We start from the raw sequence: 20,757 nt of genomic DNA, 5'->3' as shown, positions 1-20,757 counted from the left end.
GCTGGTGTTATTTCTTGGGAGTTTGGTTTAGTTGCCACAACAGAGAAACTAGAATCTCTCTAGACTCAGAAGACTCATAGAGAGAAGGCATAATTGATGTTTTCTTCCTGGAGGCCCAGAAAGCCAGAGGATGGGATCCTGGGAGCTCGCTTGTGGCCATAGATCCTGCTGACTACTGCATGACCTCTACTGGCCCAGTCCAGGGAGCAATGACTGGGCCCCACAGGGACGGGTCCTGCTCTAGGGCTGGCATGTGGGCTCACCAAGGGTGTCTGTCTCCCTGTGGGCCCGTTGGGTGACCTTCCACTCACTGATCATGGAGAAGGGACAGAGTGGAAATCACAAGTTCCAGAGGGCACCCTGGTCAGGCTAACCCTTTCCCTAAGGAATGCCAGAGACATCCTGCTGCTGGTCAGCCTCTGCTGCTGGTCAGCCTCTGCTGCTCCCTTGTGGTCACGCCCATACATGCACGCTTCCTCTTGTCAGATCCTGGGCCCCCACATTGGATGGATAGCTTTCATTCTGCCAAAAGCTACAGCTTCAGTTCCCCCACACTTTAGAGCAGGTTTCCAGGCAGCACGGGAATTGGCATTCTGGACACGGCTCTTACTGCGAGCTTGGAAGTGACCGTGACCTTTGACACCCACTCAGAGATAATGCCTCGGTTTCTTTTCCCAACCCTCACGTCTCATCCTCATAGAAATGAGTGTGATTGGCTTTCTCGGTAATGATTTATGGCTACCTTCCCGTGCCACTGGATACGGCTTTGCACCACTTCTGCTGGCTCCGTGGCATGATGCTATATCAGTGCACTACAGCATTTATATTGTCGGAGTCAGGACGACTTTGAGAACGTACCATGGCTGTATGTCTGCATTTAGAGAAAGACAGAGGTAGGGTTTGGATTTGACTGTGTAGCAAGGTTGGATCCCATGACCTTTGAGCCTGTTTCTAGATCCTTCTGAAATCATCAGATGATTTTAACCTCTCTGGGAGCTTTCTTGTGGATAAAGTATTGCACCCCAGGACTGAGGGAGACATCAGGAGCATGAACCAGTACTTAGCGCAGTGCTGAGCGGGCGGAATCTTCGTCGTTGAAGAGCGACCTCAGCAGTCACTGATTCCTGCAGTTCTCAAACTGAGCTGATTTTCAAAGGCACCGGGAAGCTTTAAAACACTAGACTGCTTGTCTAGCGTGAATGAGGCCCTAGGCTCAATACCTTCCCCCATATGTATACATTTATTTATATATGGGTATTTATTTATTCATGGGTCTGGAGAGATGGTTCAGCAATTAAGAACAAGTGCTGCTCTTCCAGAGGCCCTGCGTTCAGTTCCCAGCCAGTGTTGGATAGTTCCCAGAAACATGTAACTCGAGAGGTCCTGGCTCCTCCGTGACAGCCCACAACCTCACACATGTGACATACATTTGCTCAGACTCAACACACAAGCACATAGATATACATGAAGCCTTAAAACATACACACATACACACATATACACAGACATACACACACACACAGAGACACACACACTCTGGGCAGTGGTGGTGCATGCCTTTAATCCTTGCCACTTGGGTGGCAGAGGCAGGCGGATTTCTGAGTTCGAGGCCAGTCTGGTCTACATACAGAGTGAATTCCAGGACAGCCAGGGCTACACAGAGAAACCCTGTCTCGGGAAAGCATGTGCGCGTGCATGTGTACACACACACACACACACACACACACTCCTGGATCTTTTTTTGGGGGGGGGTGACTTGCGGGCTACACACAGCAGAGGCACCCCTGTGTTTGCAGTAGTGTTGATTGTGAATTCCCATCAGGCCTCTTCCCCCACGCTGGGACAGAACAGAACCTTAAAGTAGCCCCCTCTCTCTTTTTTTTTTTTTTTTTTTTTTTTTGGTGAAGGTTTATTGAAAATATGTAAGTACAGACACTCCAGAAGAGGGAGTCAAATCTCATTACAGATGGTTGTGAGCCACCATGTGTTGCTGGGATTTAAACTCAGGACCTTTGGAAGAGCAGTCGATGCTCTTAATGGCTGAGCCATCTCTCCAGTCCACTCCTGGATCTTAAAACTAGGACGGACAGTTTTTCTTCCTGTCTCCACTCTTGACCTGAGTCAGTAAGAATCTCTGCTGAGTGTTTCAAGGTCTCTTGTGACCGACAAACATTTGCTACAACCATGGGCCCCGGTTCTACCTGTCAAAATGTTCCCTTCCCCTAGGCTGGCAAGGGTGGGGCTCAGGGTTCTGACATCCAGTTTAACCAGTTTACTGCTGCTTTCTTGAGCAGGAAGATATTTTTTTACACCGCAGTTCCTGAGCCTGGGTGAAAGGCCTAGGAACTTCATGGACACGTGCATTCCTCCTAGCTCCTGTCCAGGCAGAATCTGCTGGAGTGGGACCCAGTATGCCAACTGGAGGAGGCTGCGGGGTGTCAGAGAGGACATTAAAAAGTATGTCTCAGCGAGGCACTTGCCTAGGTGGGGAGCCTGAGGCAGGCAGGAGAGCAAGGCTGGGGCGCTGTAATAATAAATATATTATTACAAGAAGCTAACATGTATCGATTTCTTCCTGTATCCCAGGAAGGGAAAGGAGATGGTCAATAAAGTGGAAGTACTTCTTTGTTTTTTTAAAGTGGAAGTACTTAACACAGCAAGTGGTAGAACAAAGTGATGGATCTGGGTCTCATCTGGCCGCATACCCTGAGTTCGCCCACTCCAGGAATGCTATCGGCCCACTCACTGTCTGGCAGGCACAGAACAGACTCTCTGCCCCTGTGGCGCTCAGACCCTGCAGGGAGAGGCTGACAAACATGTGATGAATTATACAGCGACTTAGACGGTGTAAGTGCTACGGGAGAAGGCAGGAGAGGGAGGGAGGGTAGGTTTGGGTTTTGCTCCTGCCTTAAAATTCCACATCCACAGTTAGGGGTCCCCTGCCCTGTAGATAGCACTTGCAGCAGGACTTGGGGAAGGTGAGTTTCTCTGGCCGATAGTGGCCTGCAGTTCTGGGAAGTTAAAAAAGCTGTGAAAAAAAACAAACAAACAAACCAAAAACCTAAAATAAAGGCATATTCTGGGGGGGAAAATGAGGCAAAGGGATTTGGCTAGAGTCAGACACATCAGTAGGAAAGAAAATAGATTGCGAACATGGAAACGGTCATGTAGGACCTTGAAAACAGTCTGCGTTTTAGGCTTTTACTCAGAGAAAACGGGAACCTTTGATGAGTTTTGTGCAGGTGAGGATGTAGGTTTCGAAAGGAAGAACAAGAGACTAGAGCATCTGCTAGGGTTTCTAGGAAAGAAGTTGGTTTTGCTGCGTTGTCTTTCTGTTCTGACTCAGCGACGCTGCAGGGCGGCTCCGGCCCAGCAGAGGGCAGCAGCGCTGAGAGTGCTCCTCATGCGACACGGTGCCGTCTTTACTTACTCTACTTGCTGGAGTAGCAGCGGTATCAGCCAATGGCTGCGTACCTTATCTGAGCGAGGCGGGATAGTTGACGGCGCCAGCCAATAGGCAAAGACGTCGTCCTCGGTTTACAAGGCCTCCTATAAAAGGCACACGCCGGCGTGCGGCCCTTCTCTCGCCAGGCGTCCTCGTTAGAGGTTAGGGTCTTCTGTGTTTGTGGGAGGGCGGCAGGAGCGTGGGGTCGCGGGGGTCGCGGGGGTCGCGGGGGTCGCGGGGGTCGGGGGCGATGGACTCGGGGAGTCTGGGGGCCGGGCTGCCCGTCCCGCCCGCGGTCTCACCTCCCCGCTCGCCCGCGCCGTCGGCGGTGGCAGCCCCGGGCTCAGCTCCCGCGTGGCCGGCTTGGCCTAGGCCTCGTTCCGGGGCTGGTGCCGGGGTTGCTGGGCTTACACTTGCCCCTTTCTCCCCAGTGACATCGTCTTTAAACCCCGCGTGGCAATCCCTGTCGCACCGCCGTGATGCCCAGGGAAGACAGGGCGACCTGGAAGTCCAACTACTTCCTTAAGATCATCGTAAGTGCGGAGCGGGCCGCGGACGCACCGCTTCCGCCCCGCTCTTCCTGGGGCAGTCATTAGCCACGCGCTTTGACAGAGCTAAGCATCCTGGGGAAGTTGTATCATCTCGGGATCCCCAGTTCCAGAACTGGCTCACCCAGTTTCTCATCTCGTAGAACCCTTCCCATCTGCAAAGGGCCGAGACTGGAGTGATTAATCTTAAGTAGGCATTTTGTAGCACTTCTGAGACATGCCAGTCAGGCTGGTGGCCAGTGACTTTATTACAAAAGGCCTTTGAGGAGGCTTTTAGCCAGAACTACCATGCTTTGTAGGAGTTGAGTCTGGTTTAGTTAGCTTTATGAGTTTCAGACTCATTAAGATCTTTGGGTGCGGTAGTACCTTTTATATTTAACAACCTAAGTTCCCCATCAGTAACTTGTTTTCTGTGCTTTAAGTTTCTCTGTTTCCCTGATAGTCACTATGGTCAGCGAGGCAGCTCTTACTGTTTAAAAAGGAAAAACAAGTAGTTGTACTTGAAGCAGGACTTTTCTGTACAGCTCAGGCTGGCCTAGGATTAGCAGTTACGCCTCACCTGGCATTACAGGTGTGCCACCACACCTAGCTAAAAGTTAATTTCTGGCAGTGACAGGAATATTATGCTACTCATAACCAGCAAGTAGGTTGGCTAAGCTCAGGTGGCTGGCTTCTAGAGAGAAGGGTCACAGCTCAGCCTTGGAAGTGTGAAGAGAGCAGTGGGGGAGCCAGTGGCTAAAGGGTTGGGGTTTGTTTCCCTCTCAACTTGATTTCTTCCTGGCTTGCTTTCTAGCAACTTTTGGATGATTACCCAAAATGCTTCATTGTGGGAGCAGACAATGTGGGCTCCAAGCAGATGCAGCAGATCCGCATGTCCCTCCGAGGGAAGGCTGTGGTCCTCATGGGCAAGAACACCATGATGCGCAAGGCCATCCGGGGGCACCTGGAGAACAACCCAGCTCTGGAGAAGTCAGTTGTGGCCCTGGCAGCTCTGTCCCCCTCCCCAGTCAGTGGCTTTCTCCTCAGGTGACTGGTTCTTTAAACTTCTTTTTATAGGCTGCTGCCTCACATCCGGGGGAACGTGGGCTTCGTGTTCACCAAGGAGGACCTCACTGAGATCAGGGACATGCTGCTGGCCAATAAGGTAAGGGGACGACAGCGGGTGAGAGGACCTAGCCGTGTGGGGCTTACCAGTGGAGACACGTTTCACCACTGAATGCCTTTGTTCTCTTTAGGTGCCAGCTGCTGCCCGAGCTGGTGCCATCGCCCCGTGCGAGGTCACTGTGCCAGCCCAGAACACTGGTCTGGGGCCGGAGAAGACCTCGTTCTTCCAGGCTTTAGGCATCACCACCAAGATCTCCAGAGGCACCATTGAAATCCTGGTGCGTTGATGCGGCTCGAGGTGGTCGGTCCTTTGGGTTGGGCCTTGTGTGGGTCCAGATGGTCACTGCCTGCTGTTCCCTTCCTCAGAGCGATGTGCAGCTGATCAAGACCGGAGACAAGGTGGGCGCCAGCGAGGCCACGCTGCTGAACATGCTCAACATCTCCCCGTTCTCCTTCGGGCTGATCATCCAGCAGGTGTTTGACAACGGCAGCATTTACAACCCGGAGGTGCTGGACATCACGGAGCAGACCCTGCACTCGCGCTTCCTTGAGGTATGTGTGCCCCTGCTCCCTCCTCCAGGCCCGAGTGAGTGCCTTGGGCTTGCCCATCCATCTTCTCATCTGCAGAGAACAAACAGCTGACGCTGAAGTCGGTGAATTGCTTGTGTTGGGAATCTAAAGGTTGTTGGAGCCTGTAATAAAAGCAAACACTGACTGTGGTGCCCATGTCTTCAGAGGCAGGCAACCTCTCGTGAGTTTGAGGACATCCTAGTCTACCTAGTGAGCTAGGAGCTCGAGGACAGCCAGGTCCACATTCTGTCTCAAACAAAACCAATAAAAAACATGGCTGCCAGGTGAGATTGAGTAGTAAGTCCTAGGAGAAATGACTACAATTTAATGCTAATTATAAAAATTATTACCTTTTCTTTCTAAGGACTGCCATCCTCAACCCCAGCCTCTTTTGCCAGATATTGCCATTAAATTCACTTTTAAGGAAAATTGTTTACTTGAGTGAATAACTTACTGAAATTACACATGGATCTATAGATTTAGCATTTTAATTTTTACAAACATTTTGAGTTATTTGTATTTGTTATTTGTATTTTGAGTTACTTCTAACTCCCACCATGCCTGCCCCCAATCATTAAGATTGAAAAAGGGCTTCATTACTGGTAAATCACATCTGGGATATTCTGATAGCACTCAGTAACTACGTTAACAGCTTAGATTCTCAGAAGTCCCTGTAAGGTATAGTGAACACCCAGGAGGAAGGCTGAAGCACAAACTGATGGCTCTGGGCCCTGCCAGGATCCTCTGCTGTGAGAGGACTGAGACTGAGGTGAGCTAAAATGTCATTTCTGTCTCCCCACGCAGGGTGTCCGCAATGTGGCCAGCGTCTGTCTGCAGATCGGGTACCCGACTGTTGCCTCGGTGCCGCACTCCATCATCAATGGGTACAAGCGGGTCCTGGCTTTGTCTGTGGAGACTGAGTATACCTTCCCACTTGCTGAAAAGGTAAGGCTGTCCTTTCAGGACCAGAGACCTGACAGATCCACAAGTCTGCGGAGCTAGCCTATTCACACTCTATTTCACACAGTAGGTGCCTTGTGAGACAAGACAGGTTTCATGTAGCCAGAGCTGATCTTAAACTGTAGTTGGGTGACCTTGACTCCCAAGTGTTTAGATAAGCGTGCACCACCAGGTTGGGGTTTGTTACCACCCCAGGGGCTTCCCACTAAGCAAGCACTTCAGCTGAGCCGTTAGTACACACTCAGTGTGGCACACGCTCAGTGTGCTGGTCCTTACTCATTAGGACTGGGTGGCCCAAGGAATCCACTTTGGAAACCTGGGTGTGGAACTTCAGGTTCAGGCCTGTAAATCCCATCAGGATTGCATTGGTTTGAGTTTGCCCTGAGCTAGAGTTGGATCCTTTCATAATAAAAATGGGGGAAATGCATATTTTAGTGGTGGGGTTCATGGGTATGCATGTTCTCATTTTAAAAGATGACAGACCTGTATGCTCAGGTCTCCTGTTGGGTAGCTTCACATTGGAAAGCTGTCAGCAGGACAGTCCTTAGCAGGAAGGGAGGGTGTAGGTGGTAGAACAGCGAATGATCTTGTCTTTTCTCCCTTAAGGTCAAGGCCTTCCTGGCTGATCCATCTGCATTTGCGGCTGCTGCCCCTGTGGCTGCCGCCACCACTGCTGCCCCTGCTGCTGCCGCAGCTCCAGCCAAAGCTGAAGCAAAGGAAGAGTCGGAGGAATCAGACGAGGATATGGGATTCGGGCTCTTTGACTAATCCAAGCAACCAAGTCAGCCTGCTTAATTTGAGAAAGATGGAAATAAAGGCTTACTTCTCTTAAAACTGTCTGGATTTATTTAGTTTACTTGAGCAGGGTTTAAAAACAAACTTTACTATGAGTCATACTAATTCTGTATAGCTCAACTTTGGTATCTAGGTCTGCGCTTTCTTTTTTTAAAAAGATTTATTTATTGGTATATTAAAGTACACCAGAAAAGAGTGTCAGATCTCACTACAGATGGTGGTGAGCCACCATGTGGTTGCTGGGGTTTGAACTCAAGACATTCAGAAGAGCAGTCAGTGCTCTTAACTGCTGAGCCATCTCTCCAGCCCATCTCTGCTTTCCTTACATCACTGGATATCCAAGCCAGTGTTTGTAGTAAGTGCCCTACTTACAAGCTAGGGTGGTGCAGGTCCAGAGCTCTTGCTTAAGGCTGAGGTGGGAAGAATGCTGGGTTTGAGCCTAGGGGTGGTTTAATGTCTGAAGTCAATTGGAGAGTGGGCCTGGGGTGATGGTCTTGGTGACATTGCTATAGCACAGGAACATCATCCAGGCCAGTCACCGGGATTGCCCTCCGGTTCCTGCCTGCCATTACAGATGAGAGCTGGTGTATTAGTTGATCTGCCTCAGCCTTCCGGCTGCAGTAGTTGGAGCCTCTGCTTGCTGTGTGTAGTTTAGATGTGCTGTTGAGTCTCCACGTGGAGGTAGTGCTGGCTGCTGTTTTTTTTTTTTTCCCTTGATTAAGGCTTACTTGGATACAGGGACAGTTGATAACTAGCCATTAAGGTGTGCACATATAGGGTTGCTTCATGTGCTAGTTAGGGTGCAAACCAGAATAACTGGCTATGTAAAAGTTAGCTGTTGTAAGACTTCCTAAAACATTTTCAGGTCATGTGCATCACAGGTAACTAGACAAAAAGTTAACCTAGAGTTGCAACCACCATCCCAACAGTAGTTTGATGTCGGTTCATATAGGCATTCAGTAAGTGTGAAGTCTGAAAAGCTCAGGATTTTAAAAACGAGCTCTAACAAGCAGGGGAAGACTATCAAAATGCAGTGTCTATTGCTATCGTGAGCCTTGTGGGTCATCCACTACAGATCTATATAGTTTTAATTCGCTATCAACAGGAAGCCTGGAGACTGCATTCTCAAAGCACACTCTAGAATTGTAAAAAATCATTCTCCAAAGACACGGAGCTCTTCCTCAACCCTGTCCCTGGCTGTCTGCAGTTGAGACTCCCAGCAGGACCGCGCAGTTCCCGGGGCATCCCTGCATCTCTCCCCCGTGTCTCCATCATCACCTGTTCTAATCTCCAAGTCTGTGGAGTGCAGCCCCTGGGCCTGAATGAACCCTTCTTTGGGTTCATTTCCTGGAACCTAGGAAACAGCATTCAGTGGCTCCGCCAAAGCACGCGGAGCCTAGAGGAATCCCCAGGCTCTGCGGTTGTCCGGGCTGGATCCGGGATCCCGATGCCGGAGCTGCAGGGCGTCGCTCCGGAGGCCTGGTGGAGGAGAGCTAACATCCCCGGGCTGCAACGCACGACCTGCGGCCGCCCTCCCACCCGGGGGCGCCAGGCCTCGCCTTGCCGCGTGGGCCCCGCTGTGACCCGGAAGTGCTCCGGAAGCGGTTCCGGAGTGGGCGCCGGCAGGATGGCGGCGGACACGCAGGTGAGGCGGGCGGCCGCGGGGCCAACGCGGCGGGCGGCGGGGCCGATGCGCGGGCAGCGGGAGCGGGATTGCCGGGGCGGAGGCTGCGGCGCCGACGGCCGTGGAGGGCGCAGAAGGAGGCGGCGGGGGGCAGGCTCCTCACGGCTCGAGGCTCGGACCGGCCTGGGCGGGCAGAGCGACCCTGGGCTCGAGGATCTTGTCATCAGCTGGGCTTCGGGGCGGCCGGCGCCCCTCCGGGGTCTGTTCCCGTCCGGGCGGTTGCAGAGCTTCCACTTGGAATCTGCCACGTTTCTCCAGAGCCCGCGGGGCGATGCAGATCCCCCCCCCCCCCGCCCCATTCTGTGCCCACATTTGGAATTGTAGCCTTTATGTCCATACGGGTTCGGAGTTGAGTCTCTGCTCGTTGGTTTCGCAAAGGCATTGGATAGATGACATCACCCCTCCAAGTCTCAGTCCTTTGATATAAAATGGTGTTGATAATACCCCTTTCACAGGGCTGCTGGGAAGGATTTCGTGAGACAGAGTAGTAGGGTCCCATGTGGTTTGCCGGGTGTTACTGGGTCCTGGTTGAGATCCCAAAATGTCTTCACCTGGGAAGAGTCTTGACACCTTTGGGTGTTCACACCTGTGGGTATGTTGCAGTTGAGGGAGGCGTTGAGGATGCCCCTTCTCCATCTCAGCCTCTTTTGTAGCCTCGTGGAAGGGTGAAAAGACTATAAATAAGAAACGTAATTTTTGCCGGGCGGTGCTCGCACACGCCTGTAATCCTAGCACTCTGGGAGGCAGAGGCAGGCGGATTTCTGAGTTCGAGTCCAGCCTGGTCTACAGAGTGAGTTCCAGGACAGCCAGGGCTATCCAGAGAAACCCTGTCTTAAAAAAAAAAATACAAATCCCAAAAACAAAACAAACAAACAAAAAAGAAACATAATTTTTTCCATGTCCCCACCCCACCCTCCTTTTTAAAAAATGTACATCAAGGCCAGGTAGTGGTGGCACGATGGTGGCACGTGTCTTTAATCCCAGCACTTGGAAGGCAGAGGCTGGTAGATCTCTGTGAGTTCCAATCCAGCCTGGTCTACAGAGTGAGTTCCAGGCAGCCATGGCTACACAAACCGTATCTTGTAAAACAAACAAACAAACAAAAATGCATAGTGAGTTAGCTTTGAACTTGTGGCCATCTTGCCTGTGCCCCCCTAATGCGGGGGTTACCCTGCATGGCAGGAGCGTATTTAAAAGGGAGTTTGGGTCTCTGGGGTGAAATTGATTTTTATGTTTGATCCTCAAGGCTAATCAAAGAGGGGCCATTTAACCTGATTATTGAAAAGATACTTTGGAAGGGTCTCCTGTACCTGTACTGGGGTCGGGTAATTTGTTTAGAGCTGAGTCTTAGTGAAGTTACTTTGTGTTTCTGAACGTTTAACACTGTGTCAGCGATACTGGCTGGTTTAAGAATCTTCTCTTTAGAGTTGTGTTATTCAGTAGTAGGTTACCCTTAACCATGTTATCAAAATAGCCATAAGGTCAGAATAAAATGAAATTAAAACGTTCAGTTCTCCACTTGTGCTTCGAGTGACCTGCTCTTCACTTCTTCAGAGCAGCCACATAAGGATGGTTGGTGGCTGAGGTGTCAGCCCCTCACCTCCGAAAACCCTTTCTTGGGCAGTCAGTCACATCTGCAGAGACCCCTGTGAACTTGGAAGGCGTGGCAGCCGACCTCTCCAGCTTCCAGTGTGACTCCCGAAGGGTCTTCCTATTGTCTTCCTCAGTTTTGTTGTGACAAGGTTTCCAGTGGGTAACTTTTCATAGTTTCCTTCGCAGTGCTAGGGACTCAGCCCAGGGCCTCATGCTCGCTGGGCAAGGGCCATATTACAAGCTACTCCTAGCCTTGCAACTTCTGATTATGAGAAAGAAGAGCCTTGACTTTTTCAAATACGAAAAGCTCCTGCATACCTGTGAGAGAACTATCACTATGAATTTAATGCTAAGTTATTGTCCAGTGTAGTGGCACAAGGGTTTTGTTGTTGTTGTTGTTGTTTTTTAAGTCCCAGCACTTGGGAATCAGAGGCAGGAGGATCTAAGTTCCAGGCTATCCAAGGCTACACTGTGAGAAGACCTTGTCTCAATAAATAAATAAATAAATAAATAAATAAATAAATAAATAAATTTAAAAAAAGAAAGTAAATTAAAAAGAAGTTTAATGTTACTATATTGGAAGGCAGAGAGTAGTATATATACACTATTTTCTCAAACCTCACTAACATTGGTAAAGGAATTAAAAAATTATAATATGGGGCCAGCAAGATGGCCTATTGGGTGAAAGTGCTTGTGGATGTACAAGGAAGTTGACCTGAGATGGACCCCTGTATCCCTTGGTGGAGGAGAGACTGGATTCCTAAAGTTGTCCTCTGATCTGTGCATACATGCGTACACACATACATACACACCATGGCATATGAGCATCTGAACACATACACAGTACACACGCACATACACACATGCTCTCTAGGTCGTGGGCCACTCAGTGGAAGAGCCCAGCATTCACCAGACCCTAGGTTCTATCGCTAGCATCCCTCCTACAAGATATTTTCGGGCTGAGGGCAGACTCCGGGATAGACTGTCTGACATGGCTGAAGCCTTGTGTTTGATCCCAGCACAGCAAAAGCAGACCCAACAACTGGATGGGGAGATAAAGAACCTAGGCAACAGAGCAAAGTCTGCAAGCCAGAAAGGGAGAAGAGATATAGTTTGTTAGGTTGGTTTTTGAGACAAGGTTTCTCCTTGTAACCCTGGCTTTACTGGAACTCTGTAGACCAGGCTGGCCTCAAAATCATAGAGATCTGCATCTGCCTCCCAGCCCTGGTATCAAGGGTGTGCACCACCCTGTGAGATGCAGATTTTTTGGGGGGGGGTTGGATTTGTTTTTTTTTTTGGAGATGGGGTTTCTCTGTATAGCTTTGGCTGTCCGGGAACTCACTCTGTAGACCAGGCTGGCCTCGAACTCAGAAATCTGCCTGCCTCTGCCTCCCAGAGTGATGGGATTACAGGTGTGCGCCACCACTGCCGGGCTGGGATGCAGATTTTTGAATACTGAAGGACATGAGTCCTGATTCCAGAGCTAGGAAACTCAGGCCCCAACCTGAAATGCATTGCAGACTCTCTGAAAGGTAGAGTTCATGGGATCAGTTTCCCCCACTGATGGAGATGTTTCCAGACCTGAGCTCTCAGCACTGTGGATAAAGTAGATTTACAACAAAGCATATGACCATGAAATTTCAGAATCTTTTAATTAAAAAAAAAGAAAAAGACTTAGAAGCTTCTAGAAAGAAAACCTGGTGTCCCTTACAAAAGATCAAAGCAGAACCAGGCATTCCTAGAACCCCAACCCAGGAGGTTTGAGTTGGAGGCCTGCTTAGGTGCATAGTGCGACCAGCCATGTCTGAACAAAAAATGTTACAATGGCTTTGGTCTTCATAACCCTGGCTAAAGGTAGCATTCAGTGGAGAAATACAGTCACTTCAGTATTCTGAAGGACAATGATTTCAACATAGAATTCTGGGTCATGACAAACTTGAATATGAGGCTAGAACCTTTTCACGGACACTGGGGCACTTGTGATGGTTACCTTAAACACGCTTCCTCTTGGGGATCACCGGCTAAACTGGGGAAGGACAGAGAGAACTCAGGGAGACTCCTTCCGGATAAAGGGTGGAATTTTCCAGAGTGAAGACACACAACCAAGAGTTTGAGTTGAATAATTAATAAGATTAGGAAGAACACAGCTAACACAATTGTGGGAAGGGCGATTATTAATTCCAGCGAAATAGATATTGTGGGCGGAATGAGGGACACGGTCATTAAATGGAGGTCGGTACTGTTGACGTACAGTTCCAATGCCAACCGCCCCAGCTGGCTCGTCGTTATAGACCTGATTATAGCTATCGATGGGGTGGAGAGATGGTGGGGTCAGGGTACAAAGGCCAGATGGCGGGAAAAGCAAAGTCGAATCTCTGTGCAAGCACCTCCATGTTTGGGGATAGTGGAGGTGACACTGAAGTGCTGGCCAGGCTCAGGCTCCGGAGACAGACCTGGAGCTCCTGGGCTCCTTGCCTGTATGACCGTGAAAATGAAGGACACTTAAATAACCAAAGCCAGCCAGGCGTGGGGCACATTCCTTTCCTCCCAGCACTTGGGATGCAGACAAGTCTCTCAGTTCAAGGCCAGCTTGATTTGTGTAGTGAGTTCCAGGACAGCCCCGGCTATGTACAGAGAACATGTCTCAAGAAAACCAAACCAAATCAAAAGAGTACACACACACAAAAAAAAGAAATCAAAGCAAGAAATAGTTTATAAGTTTGGACACCACTGTGTTCATTGCCTGAGAATTAGACCAGGAATTTAAGCATAAAATACAAAGCAGGAACCTGCAAGCCCAATCCCGGGACCCTCTGTGTGGATGGTCCCCAGTCTCCACACACGCACGTCCGCACGTCTCCAGAATGCACGGGAAAAGAAAGCATTGTTCATTGTCTGTGCCCTTGACTCAAGTTACTGATTTAAACTTCTTGTGAATGAACTACCCTCAAGAACAATGCCCTTTTCCCCACTCGTGGACCCGCAGCCACAGGAAGTTTGCAGACTACTGCTCAGGAGCAGGTTTTTCCTGGTTCCTGAGACTGTTCACTACCTACCTACCTGAAACTACCTACCTACCTACCTACCTACCTACCTACCTGGAACGACACTGCGCCTGTGCTAACGCACACAGAGGAGGCTGTGGACGCGGCGGTGCCCTTTTATAGCTGTGTCTGGTTTCAGGGTTAGTCTCGAGAACACGGGGGGCTGTGGCAGTGGGAGGTGGGCCTGTTGTTGCTGCCCCTACAGGATCATTGGTGGTAGTAGGCAATTTTGTGCTCTCAGTGAGTGAACTAGTCGCCGTACTCGTCCCATGAGTTAAGAGCTGTTAATTGCCTTAATTAGAGAAACGGAAGATTAGAGCTGACCTGTGACTCCGTGTCCACAGCTAGTGCAGCCTCTTGTCCCCATCAGCCAGTGGCGTGGGCTTCTCTTCTGCCAGAAAGGCAGGGTCCTGGCCTTTTCCCTGGGAGGTCCCTCAGCGCGACCCTGAAGAGGAGAACCTGCCGGGTACACAGTGGCCTTCCCTACACTTCATAAGCTTGCTTTGCTTTGTCTTACCCAGGGTTCTTTTTTCCCCCCATGTGAGAGATTTATTGGGGTGGGGTGGGGGTGGGGGGTACAGAAAGTTGCCTCTGAGCGAGAATGAGAAAGCTTACCTGTAGTTCTTAAATCTGCTCAATTTAAAACCAGAAATCAGGTGGCTGGAGAGATGGCTCAGTTCTTCTAGAGGTCCTGAGTTCAAATCCCAGCAACCACATGCTGGCTCACAGTGGTGTACTCATATGCATAAAATCAATAAATCTTTTTAAAAAATCAGAAACTAACATTTTTAGTTCTGGTTAGTTCTAGATCTCTGCTTAACTAAAATAATTGTCTGTTTCTTGGGGTCATATTCAGGTTTTTTGTTTGTTTGCTTTATTTTGGTTTTCAGGATTTTTGAGGTATAATTTACATGTAAAAAAAGCACTGCTGTTTGTTTGTTTGTGTGTTTGTTTGTTTGAGACAGAGTCTCTTTATGTAGACCAGGCAGGCCTTGAATTCACTGAAATTCTTCTGCCGCCTGCCAGGATTAACGGCACATGCTACAGTGCCTGGCTTGGACTGTCTTTTACATTTATTTGTTCTGTTAGACCGTTGTGTATACTGTGTCTTGATCATGTCCACCCCAGCTCCCCCTCTCACTACTGAGTGCCCCGGTACAGACCCTTCCACATTCATCCCTTTAAATCGTGTGTGTGTGTGTGTGTGTGTGTGTGTGTGTGTGTATGAATGTGCTCTTGTGTGCCTGTACCACACAGTGTGTGGAAGTCAGAGAACTGACTGGCCGGTCCACTGTCTCCTGTAGGTAGCATTTGGGTCCTCAGGTTTGGTATTTGGTCCAGTAAGTGCTGCCCACATGCGCATGGGGGTGGGGCTGCCCACTGGAGTGGGGTGGGGTGGGGGCAGCCTTCTAGTGCTCACCTCTTAGGAAAGTGGCTCCCCATCACCCAAGTCATCAAACAGGGGTGGACATTTGGCGTCTTTCTGAAAGGATACTTTCTGCCTAGAGGTTTTTGAATTTTGCTTTGCCTTTGCCCCAGTTCAAGAAAGCTATGTAGACTGAATTAAGATAGTGTGTCTAAACTGAGGGTGATTTTTGTTTCGTGTGCCTGGAGATTCTACAATGTCTAGAGACTTGATTGTCACAACTAGGGCGGGAGGAGAATGGGTGCTACTGACTGACTAGTGGGTGAGCCGAGAAATGCTGCTAAAATCCCATAATGCACAGAGGCATTATGACAAGTCGTTATCCAGCCCCAGCTGTCAGGAACGCAGCCGCTCTGTCTGAGCATGCTCTGCGCACACCCCTCAGTGTTTGTCATGTCTGCTGAAACTTTCTGTGGGTTTGGTCTTCGCAGGTTTCCGAGACACTGAAGCGCTTTGCTGTGAAGGTGACAACAGCTAGTGTGAAGGAGCGGAGAGAGATCCTCAGTGAGCTGGGGCGATGTATTGCTGGGAAAGGTGTGTATTTGCCTGCACCTGCGCTGCCATGTCTGTGGAAAGTCAGAGTGCACTCTCTCTCCCTTTCTCTCTCCCCTGAGCTGACCACACCTGCTCAGCCAGCTCAGTCAGCTTCCAAACAGCTGAAACACTTGGGCCAGGGCAGGTAGGTTTCCTCTGTGTAGCCCTGGCTATCCTGGAACTTGCTCTGTACTCCAGGCTGGCCTTGAACTCAGAGATCTGCCTGCCCCCTGCCTCACAAGTGCTGGGGTCAAAGGTGAGCACCAGACCCGCCTGGCTATTATTTGTAGTTTTAATTATGTAGATTCCAAAAGATACATCAGTCTTTCTTGAGCGGTATACTGGGCACACAGACACTGTCTTTGTGATTTGGGACACTGTTCTTTGTGTGTCCATGGGCATGAGAAGTTGGTAGTAGGTGGTTTCCAGCTAAGTGCCCTAAGTCTTGCTAAGATTGACAGACCCGTGTTTTCTGATGCTCCCTAAGAACACTCACTACAGGTGTTTGAATTTTACTAAATTTTCTTTTTTAGGGGAGGGTAGTGGTGGTTTGAGAAAAGGGCTCTGTTCTCCTTTCTAGACACTCAGTCCTGGAATTATAGGTGTGTACCCCTGCACCAAACTCAAACCAGCCTGCCTGCCTGCCTTCCGGCACTCCCTCCCTCCCAAGACAGGGTCTCCCTGGATGGACCCAGCTGCTCTGTAGTGCATGCCTGTCCTCCAGCCTCAGCCTCCCCAGGCTGAGCTTACAGCTGTAAACTACCACATCTGACTTCTCCTACCAGTCTTCCCTCACATTCCCACCTGCTGTTTCAAACCTACCGTTGCCTGGGTGACACCAAGCTTGGTAAAGCTGTAAGTGATGTCAGTTGCCGTGAGCTTCTCGGCTGTCCTGTGTGTGGGTGCTGTAGTGTATAGTTTTATGCCTACTCAGAGATGACTCTCCAAGGCCCTGGTCGGTTAAGGTTGCCGTGCAAAGATGCCAAATGTGCACATGTGCTGAGCCTCGCTGGTTAGACTCCCTGCAGAACTGCCAAGTACTGCATCCCTCCACCTATGAGTGGAGGAGGCTTGACTTGTGCGTCTCAGTTCATGACCCACTCTGAATCTTTAGAGGGTGGTTTTGCTTTTCTGGCACCCTGAATGTTTAGTTCAGAGTAAGTTGTCCTTGTGAAGTGCTCTGGTGTGAAAGCCCAGCCTCCTTCCTGGGGTCTGTAGCTTTCAGTCCTCTGTACTCTGAGTGCAAGTTGAGCATGAGCTAGTGATGCCTCTCGAGGGTTGGTGTGGTGTGAACATGAGCTAGTGATGCCTCTCGAGGGTTGGTGTGGTGTGAACATGAGCTAGTGATGCCTCTCAAGGGTTGGTGTGGTGTGAACATGAGCTAGTGATGCCTCTCGAGGGTTGGTGTGGTGTGAACATGAGCTAGTGATGCCTCTCGAGGGTTGGTGTGGTGTAAACATGAGCTAGTGATGCCTCTCAAGGGTTGGTGTGGTGTAAACATGAGCTAGTGATGCCTCACGATGGTTGGTGTGGTGTGAACATGAGCTAGTGATGCCTCTCGAGTGTTGGTGTGGTGTAAACATGAGCTAGTGATGCCTCTTGATGGTTGGTGTGGTGTGAACATGAGCTAGTGATGCCTCGCGATGGTTGGTGTGGTGTGAACATGAGCTAGTGATGCCTCTCGAGGGTTGGTGTGGTGTAAACATGAGCTAGTGATGCCTCTTGATGGTTGGTGTGGTGTGAACGTGAGCTAGTGATGCCTCTCGAGGGTTGGTGTGGTGTGAACGTGAGCTAGTGATGCCTCTCGAGGGTTGGTGTGGTGTGAACATGAGCTAGTGATGCCTCTCGAGGGTTGGTGTGGTGTGAACGTGAGCTAGTGATGCCTCTCGAGGGTTGGTGTGATGTGAACGTGAGCTAGTGATGCCTCTCGAGGGTTGGTGTGGTGTGAACGTGAGCTAGTGATGCCTCTCGAGGGTTGGTGTGGTGTGAACGTGAGCTAGTGATGCCTCTCGAGGGTTGGTGTGGTGTGAACGTGAGCTAGTGATGCCTCTCGAGGGTTGGTGTGGTGTGAACGTGAGCTAGTGATGCCTCTCGAGGGTTGGTGTGGTGTGAACGTGAGCTAGTGATGCCTCTCGAGGGTTGGTGAGCTGGGTGAGGGAGAACGTCCGCAGCTCCGGGCAGCAGCACATTAGCAAGGGTGCTTCCTGCCATTGTTCCCGGTCCAACATGTCAGCCTGTCTCTGGCTCTGCTGCTGTTTTCCTCAGTGCTGAGAGCTCCACGGGGCTGGGTCCCTGGGCTGTGCTTGTTTCCTTTCCATCCCTTGGGCTCCTGAAATGGGGCGTGCAGAGAAAGCTCCCCCAGGCTTGGTCATCTCAGACACGGGCTGAGCGCCCCACACAAGCTTCTCTCTGACTGCATGCTCTGCTCTGCTGGGTGCTGCTTGTCCCAGCTGACTCACCAGCATGCCAGGGCGTTCTTGTTCCGCCCAGCTGTCCCCCTGCCTGGCCTGCTCAACTCCCTGTTGTTTATCTCTTCCTTGGGAGGTGGGTTTACAGCAGAGCGCACCTGCTGGGGCAGGGGCCTTGATGTACAGGAGTCTCAGAGCACCCGAGTGCTGGGCTCTCAGCAGACCCTCTCCTTCCTGTCGCCCTGCTCTCTGCATTTCCTGCAGTTGACAAAAAAATCCATCAGCAGGTTCAGGCTTTCAGAGCCATCTAGTCGGGCTGGGGAGATGGCTCAGTGGTTAAGAGCACTGACTGTTCTTCCAGAGGTCCTGAGTTCAATTCCCAGCAACCACATGGTGGCTCACAACCATCTATAATGGGATCTGATGCCCTCTTCTGGTGTGTCTGAAGAGAGCAATCGTGTACTTATCTACAGAAAATAAATAAATAAATCCTTTAAAAAAAAAGAACCATCTAGTTATAGGGGCCTTTCCAGTCCTGGCTCCTCATGGTCCTTAATCTCCCCCCTTCCCCCCCCCCACCCCCCCCCCGTTTCTTTCTTTCTTTTTTTTTTTTTTTTTTGAGATGGGGTCTCTAGGTAGTTCAGGCTCTCCTTGAATTTAACTATGTTGTCCAGGCTGGCCTCGAACTCACAGACCCACCTGCCTCTGCCTCTGCCTCTGCCTCTGCCTCTGCCTCTGCCTCTGCCTCTGCCTCTGCCTCTGCCTCTGCCGCTCTGCCTCCCTGAGTGCTGGGATTAAAGTCATGCATCACCACGCCTGGCTTATGGTACTGTAAAATTTTTTGATTGTTCTTTTGTGTGCATGCCTGTGTATGGTATGTGTCCAAGTGTCAAGATGCACACGTGAAGGGCAGAGAACCCTCTGGAGGCAGCTCTTTCCTCCCACCTTGACGTGGGCTCCAGGGGTTAAATTAAAGAGTAAAGTCAGGCTTTTACCCACTAAAGCACCTTGCCCACCTGCCTTGTTCTGCTTGTTTAGAGACGAGGTCTCTGTGTTGCCCAGGCTGGCCTCAAGCTTCTGGGATCAAGTGATCCTGTACCTCAGTCTCCTGAATAGTGGGGAGGGACTAGAGGTATGTGCCATCGCATCTGGTTCATGCTGTCTGTCTGTCTGTCTGTCTGTCTATTTTTGAGACAGTTCTCATTGTGTAGCCCTGGCTGGCTTGGAACTGTCTATGTAGGGACGCTGGCCTTGAACTCACAAAGATCTGCCGGCCACTGCTGCAGTTAAAGGTGGCCTCACTACAGCTGGGCTCCATGCTGCCATTGAGACCTCTTATTAGACTGTGTGTGTGAGCAAATGCCTACCGAGCATAGTGTAAGGCCAGTGCCCACCATGGGCAGAGCAGTCAGTCGTGCCCTGCTGCCCCTGCCCTGTGTGTGGGGTGAGGTCTGTGCCCTGCTGCCCCTGCTCTGTGTGTGGGGTGAGGTCTGTGCCCTGCTGCCCCCGCCCTGTGTGTGGGGTGAGGTCTGTGCCCTGCTGCCCCCGCCCTGTGTGTGGGGTGAGGTCTGTGCCCTGCTGCTCCTGCCCTGCGGGGAGAGGGGATACTGAGGTCTCGAGGTTCTTCTGTCTCACTGGTTTAGCAAGTGTCTCCTGCACCCTGGGCTTTTCTGTACCATGTGTCTGTTTTCTCCTTGAGATTTCACAAAGACACAGCTCTGGGGCCAGCATCTTGTGTGATTGGACGGCGGAAGCGGAAGCTCACTACTCTGCTTGTTGTTGAGTCTGTGAACTCTGCTTTCAGATCTGCCAGAGGGAGCTGTGAAAGGGCTCTGCAAGTTATTCTGCTTGACACTGCATCGATACAGGTAAGCCCCACAGAGACCAGGGCTTAGACTATGTCACACAGCGGCACTGTGTCGGGGAGACAGGATGGGACGGTGGGTAGAGCCCTCAGTTGTTAGAGCCAGATTCTTAGGTCCATGTTCTTAATTACTGGATCCCGCGCAAGTTACTTAGCCTCCCTATGCCTCAGTTTCCTCATCTGCAGAATGGGGATGATAGCATTTTATACCTCATGGGAAGTCGTTAGTGTGAAGGCCGGGACACTGCCTACCTTATTATAATATCTTAGCATGTATATGCACTCATTAGCTGAACTTAACAAAGCTTTGAGGTCATGGGATGTACACCATGAGCGCAGATTCTTGTCATCCTGTGCTCTTTCTGGAGTGAGGTGGATTTATCTGGTTCATTTCCATCCCCTAGCACCACTGGAATGTGAGTTTTCCCCCAGGAAGGGCAGTGCTTGCTTCAGCAGTGCTCTCTGCTGAGGTCACAGTGGCGTCCCTCCCTCCCTCCCTCCCTTCTCAGAGATGCAGCCTCTCGCAGAGCCCTGCAGGCAGCCATCCAGCAGCTGGCTGAGGCCCAGCCAGAGGCCACCGCCAAGAACCTCCTGCACTCTCTTCAATCATCAGGGGTCGGCTCCAAAGCCTGTGTTCCCAGGTACGCACTTAGGGCCCTGGACTGCTAGGGGCTGGTGCAGACCGCCAGGGGCTGGTGCCGGTGGAGCCGTGTGAGCACACCCGCCTCTCTTCCTTCGCACTCTGAGTGGCACTGGGAGTGCCTCTGCGGAGAGAGGAAGCA

At 50.7% G+C, this 20,757-nt stretch overlaps 2 protein-coding genes across 2 annotated transcripts in view; both read left to right on the top strand.

Moving 5' to 3' along the window:
- The first annotated feature begins 3,509 nt into the window (after nt 1–3,509).
- Nucleotides 3,510–7,461, top strand: Rplp0 (ribosomal protein lateral stalk subunit P0). Its single transcript, XM_052168201.1, has 8 exons — nt 3,510–3,606; nt 3,877–3,978; nt 4,787–4,962; nt 5,050–5,137; nt 5,229–5,375; nt 5,464–5,649; nt 6,472–6,612; nt 7,234–7,461. The coding sequence occupies exons 2-8, from the start codon at nt 3,925–3,927 to the stop codon at nt 7,393–7,395; spliced, it is 954 nt and encodes a 317-aa protein (XP_052024161.1). The 5' UTR covers nt 3,510–3,606; nt 3,877–3,924; the 3' UTR covers nt 7,396–7,461.
- Nucleotides 7,462–9,004: 1,543 nt separating this feature from the next.
- Gcn1 (GCN1 activator of EIF2AK4) overlaps nt 9,005–20,757 on the top strand; it is a 60,401-nt gene continuing 48,648 nt past the window's right edge. The window contains exons 1-4 of the mRNA XM_052169127.1: nt 9,005–9,067; nt 15,601–15,703; nt 19,916–19,979; nt 20,485–20,616. Coding sequence (XP_052025087.1) covers nt 9,050–9,067; nt 15,601–15,703; nt 19,916–19,979; nt 20,485–20,616 — 317 coding nt within the window. The 5' untranslated portion in view covers nt 9,005–9,049. The remainder of the gene's footprint in view (nt 9,068–15,600; nt 15,704–19,915; nt 19,980–20,484; nt 20,617–20,757) is intronic.

This window comes from Apodemus sylvaticus, chromosome 22 (assembly GCF_947179515.1).
Source record: "Apodemus sylvaticus chromosome 22, mApoSyl1.1, whole genome shotgun sequence".
Classification (NCBI taxonomy): Eukaryota; Metazoa; Chordata; class Mammalia; order Rodentia; family Muridae; genus Apodemus; species Apodemus sylvaticus.
This window is presented reverse-complemented; position numbering and strand designations above follow the sequence as displayed.

Coding starts and splice junctions, on each gene's coding strand:
- Rplp0 (XM_052168201.1), top strand. CDS start 3,925: ATGCCCAGGGAAGACAGGGCGACCTGGAAGTCCAACTACTTCCTTAAG. Junction 3,979..4,786: donor ACTACTTCCTTAAGATCATC/GTAAGTGCGGAG, acceptor CTTGCTTTCTAG/CAACTTTTGGATGATTACCC. Junction 5,138..5,228: donor ACATGCTGCTGGCCAATAAG/GTAAGGGGACGA, acceptor TGTTCTCTTTAG/GTGCCAGCTGCTGCCCGAGC.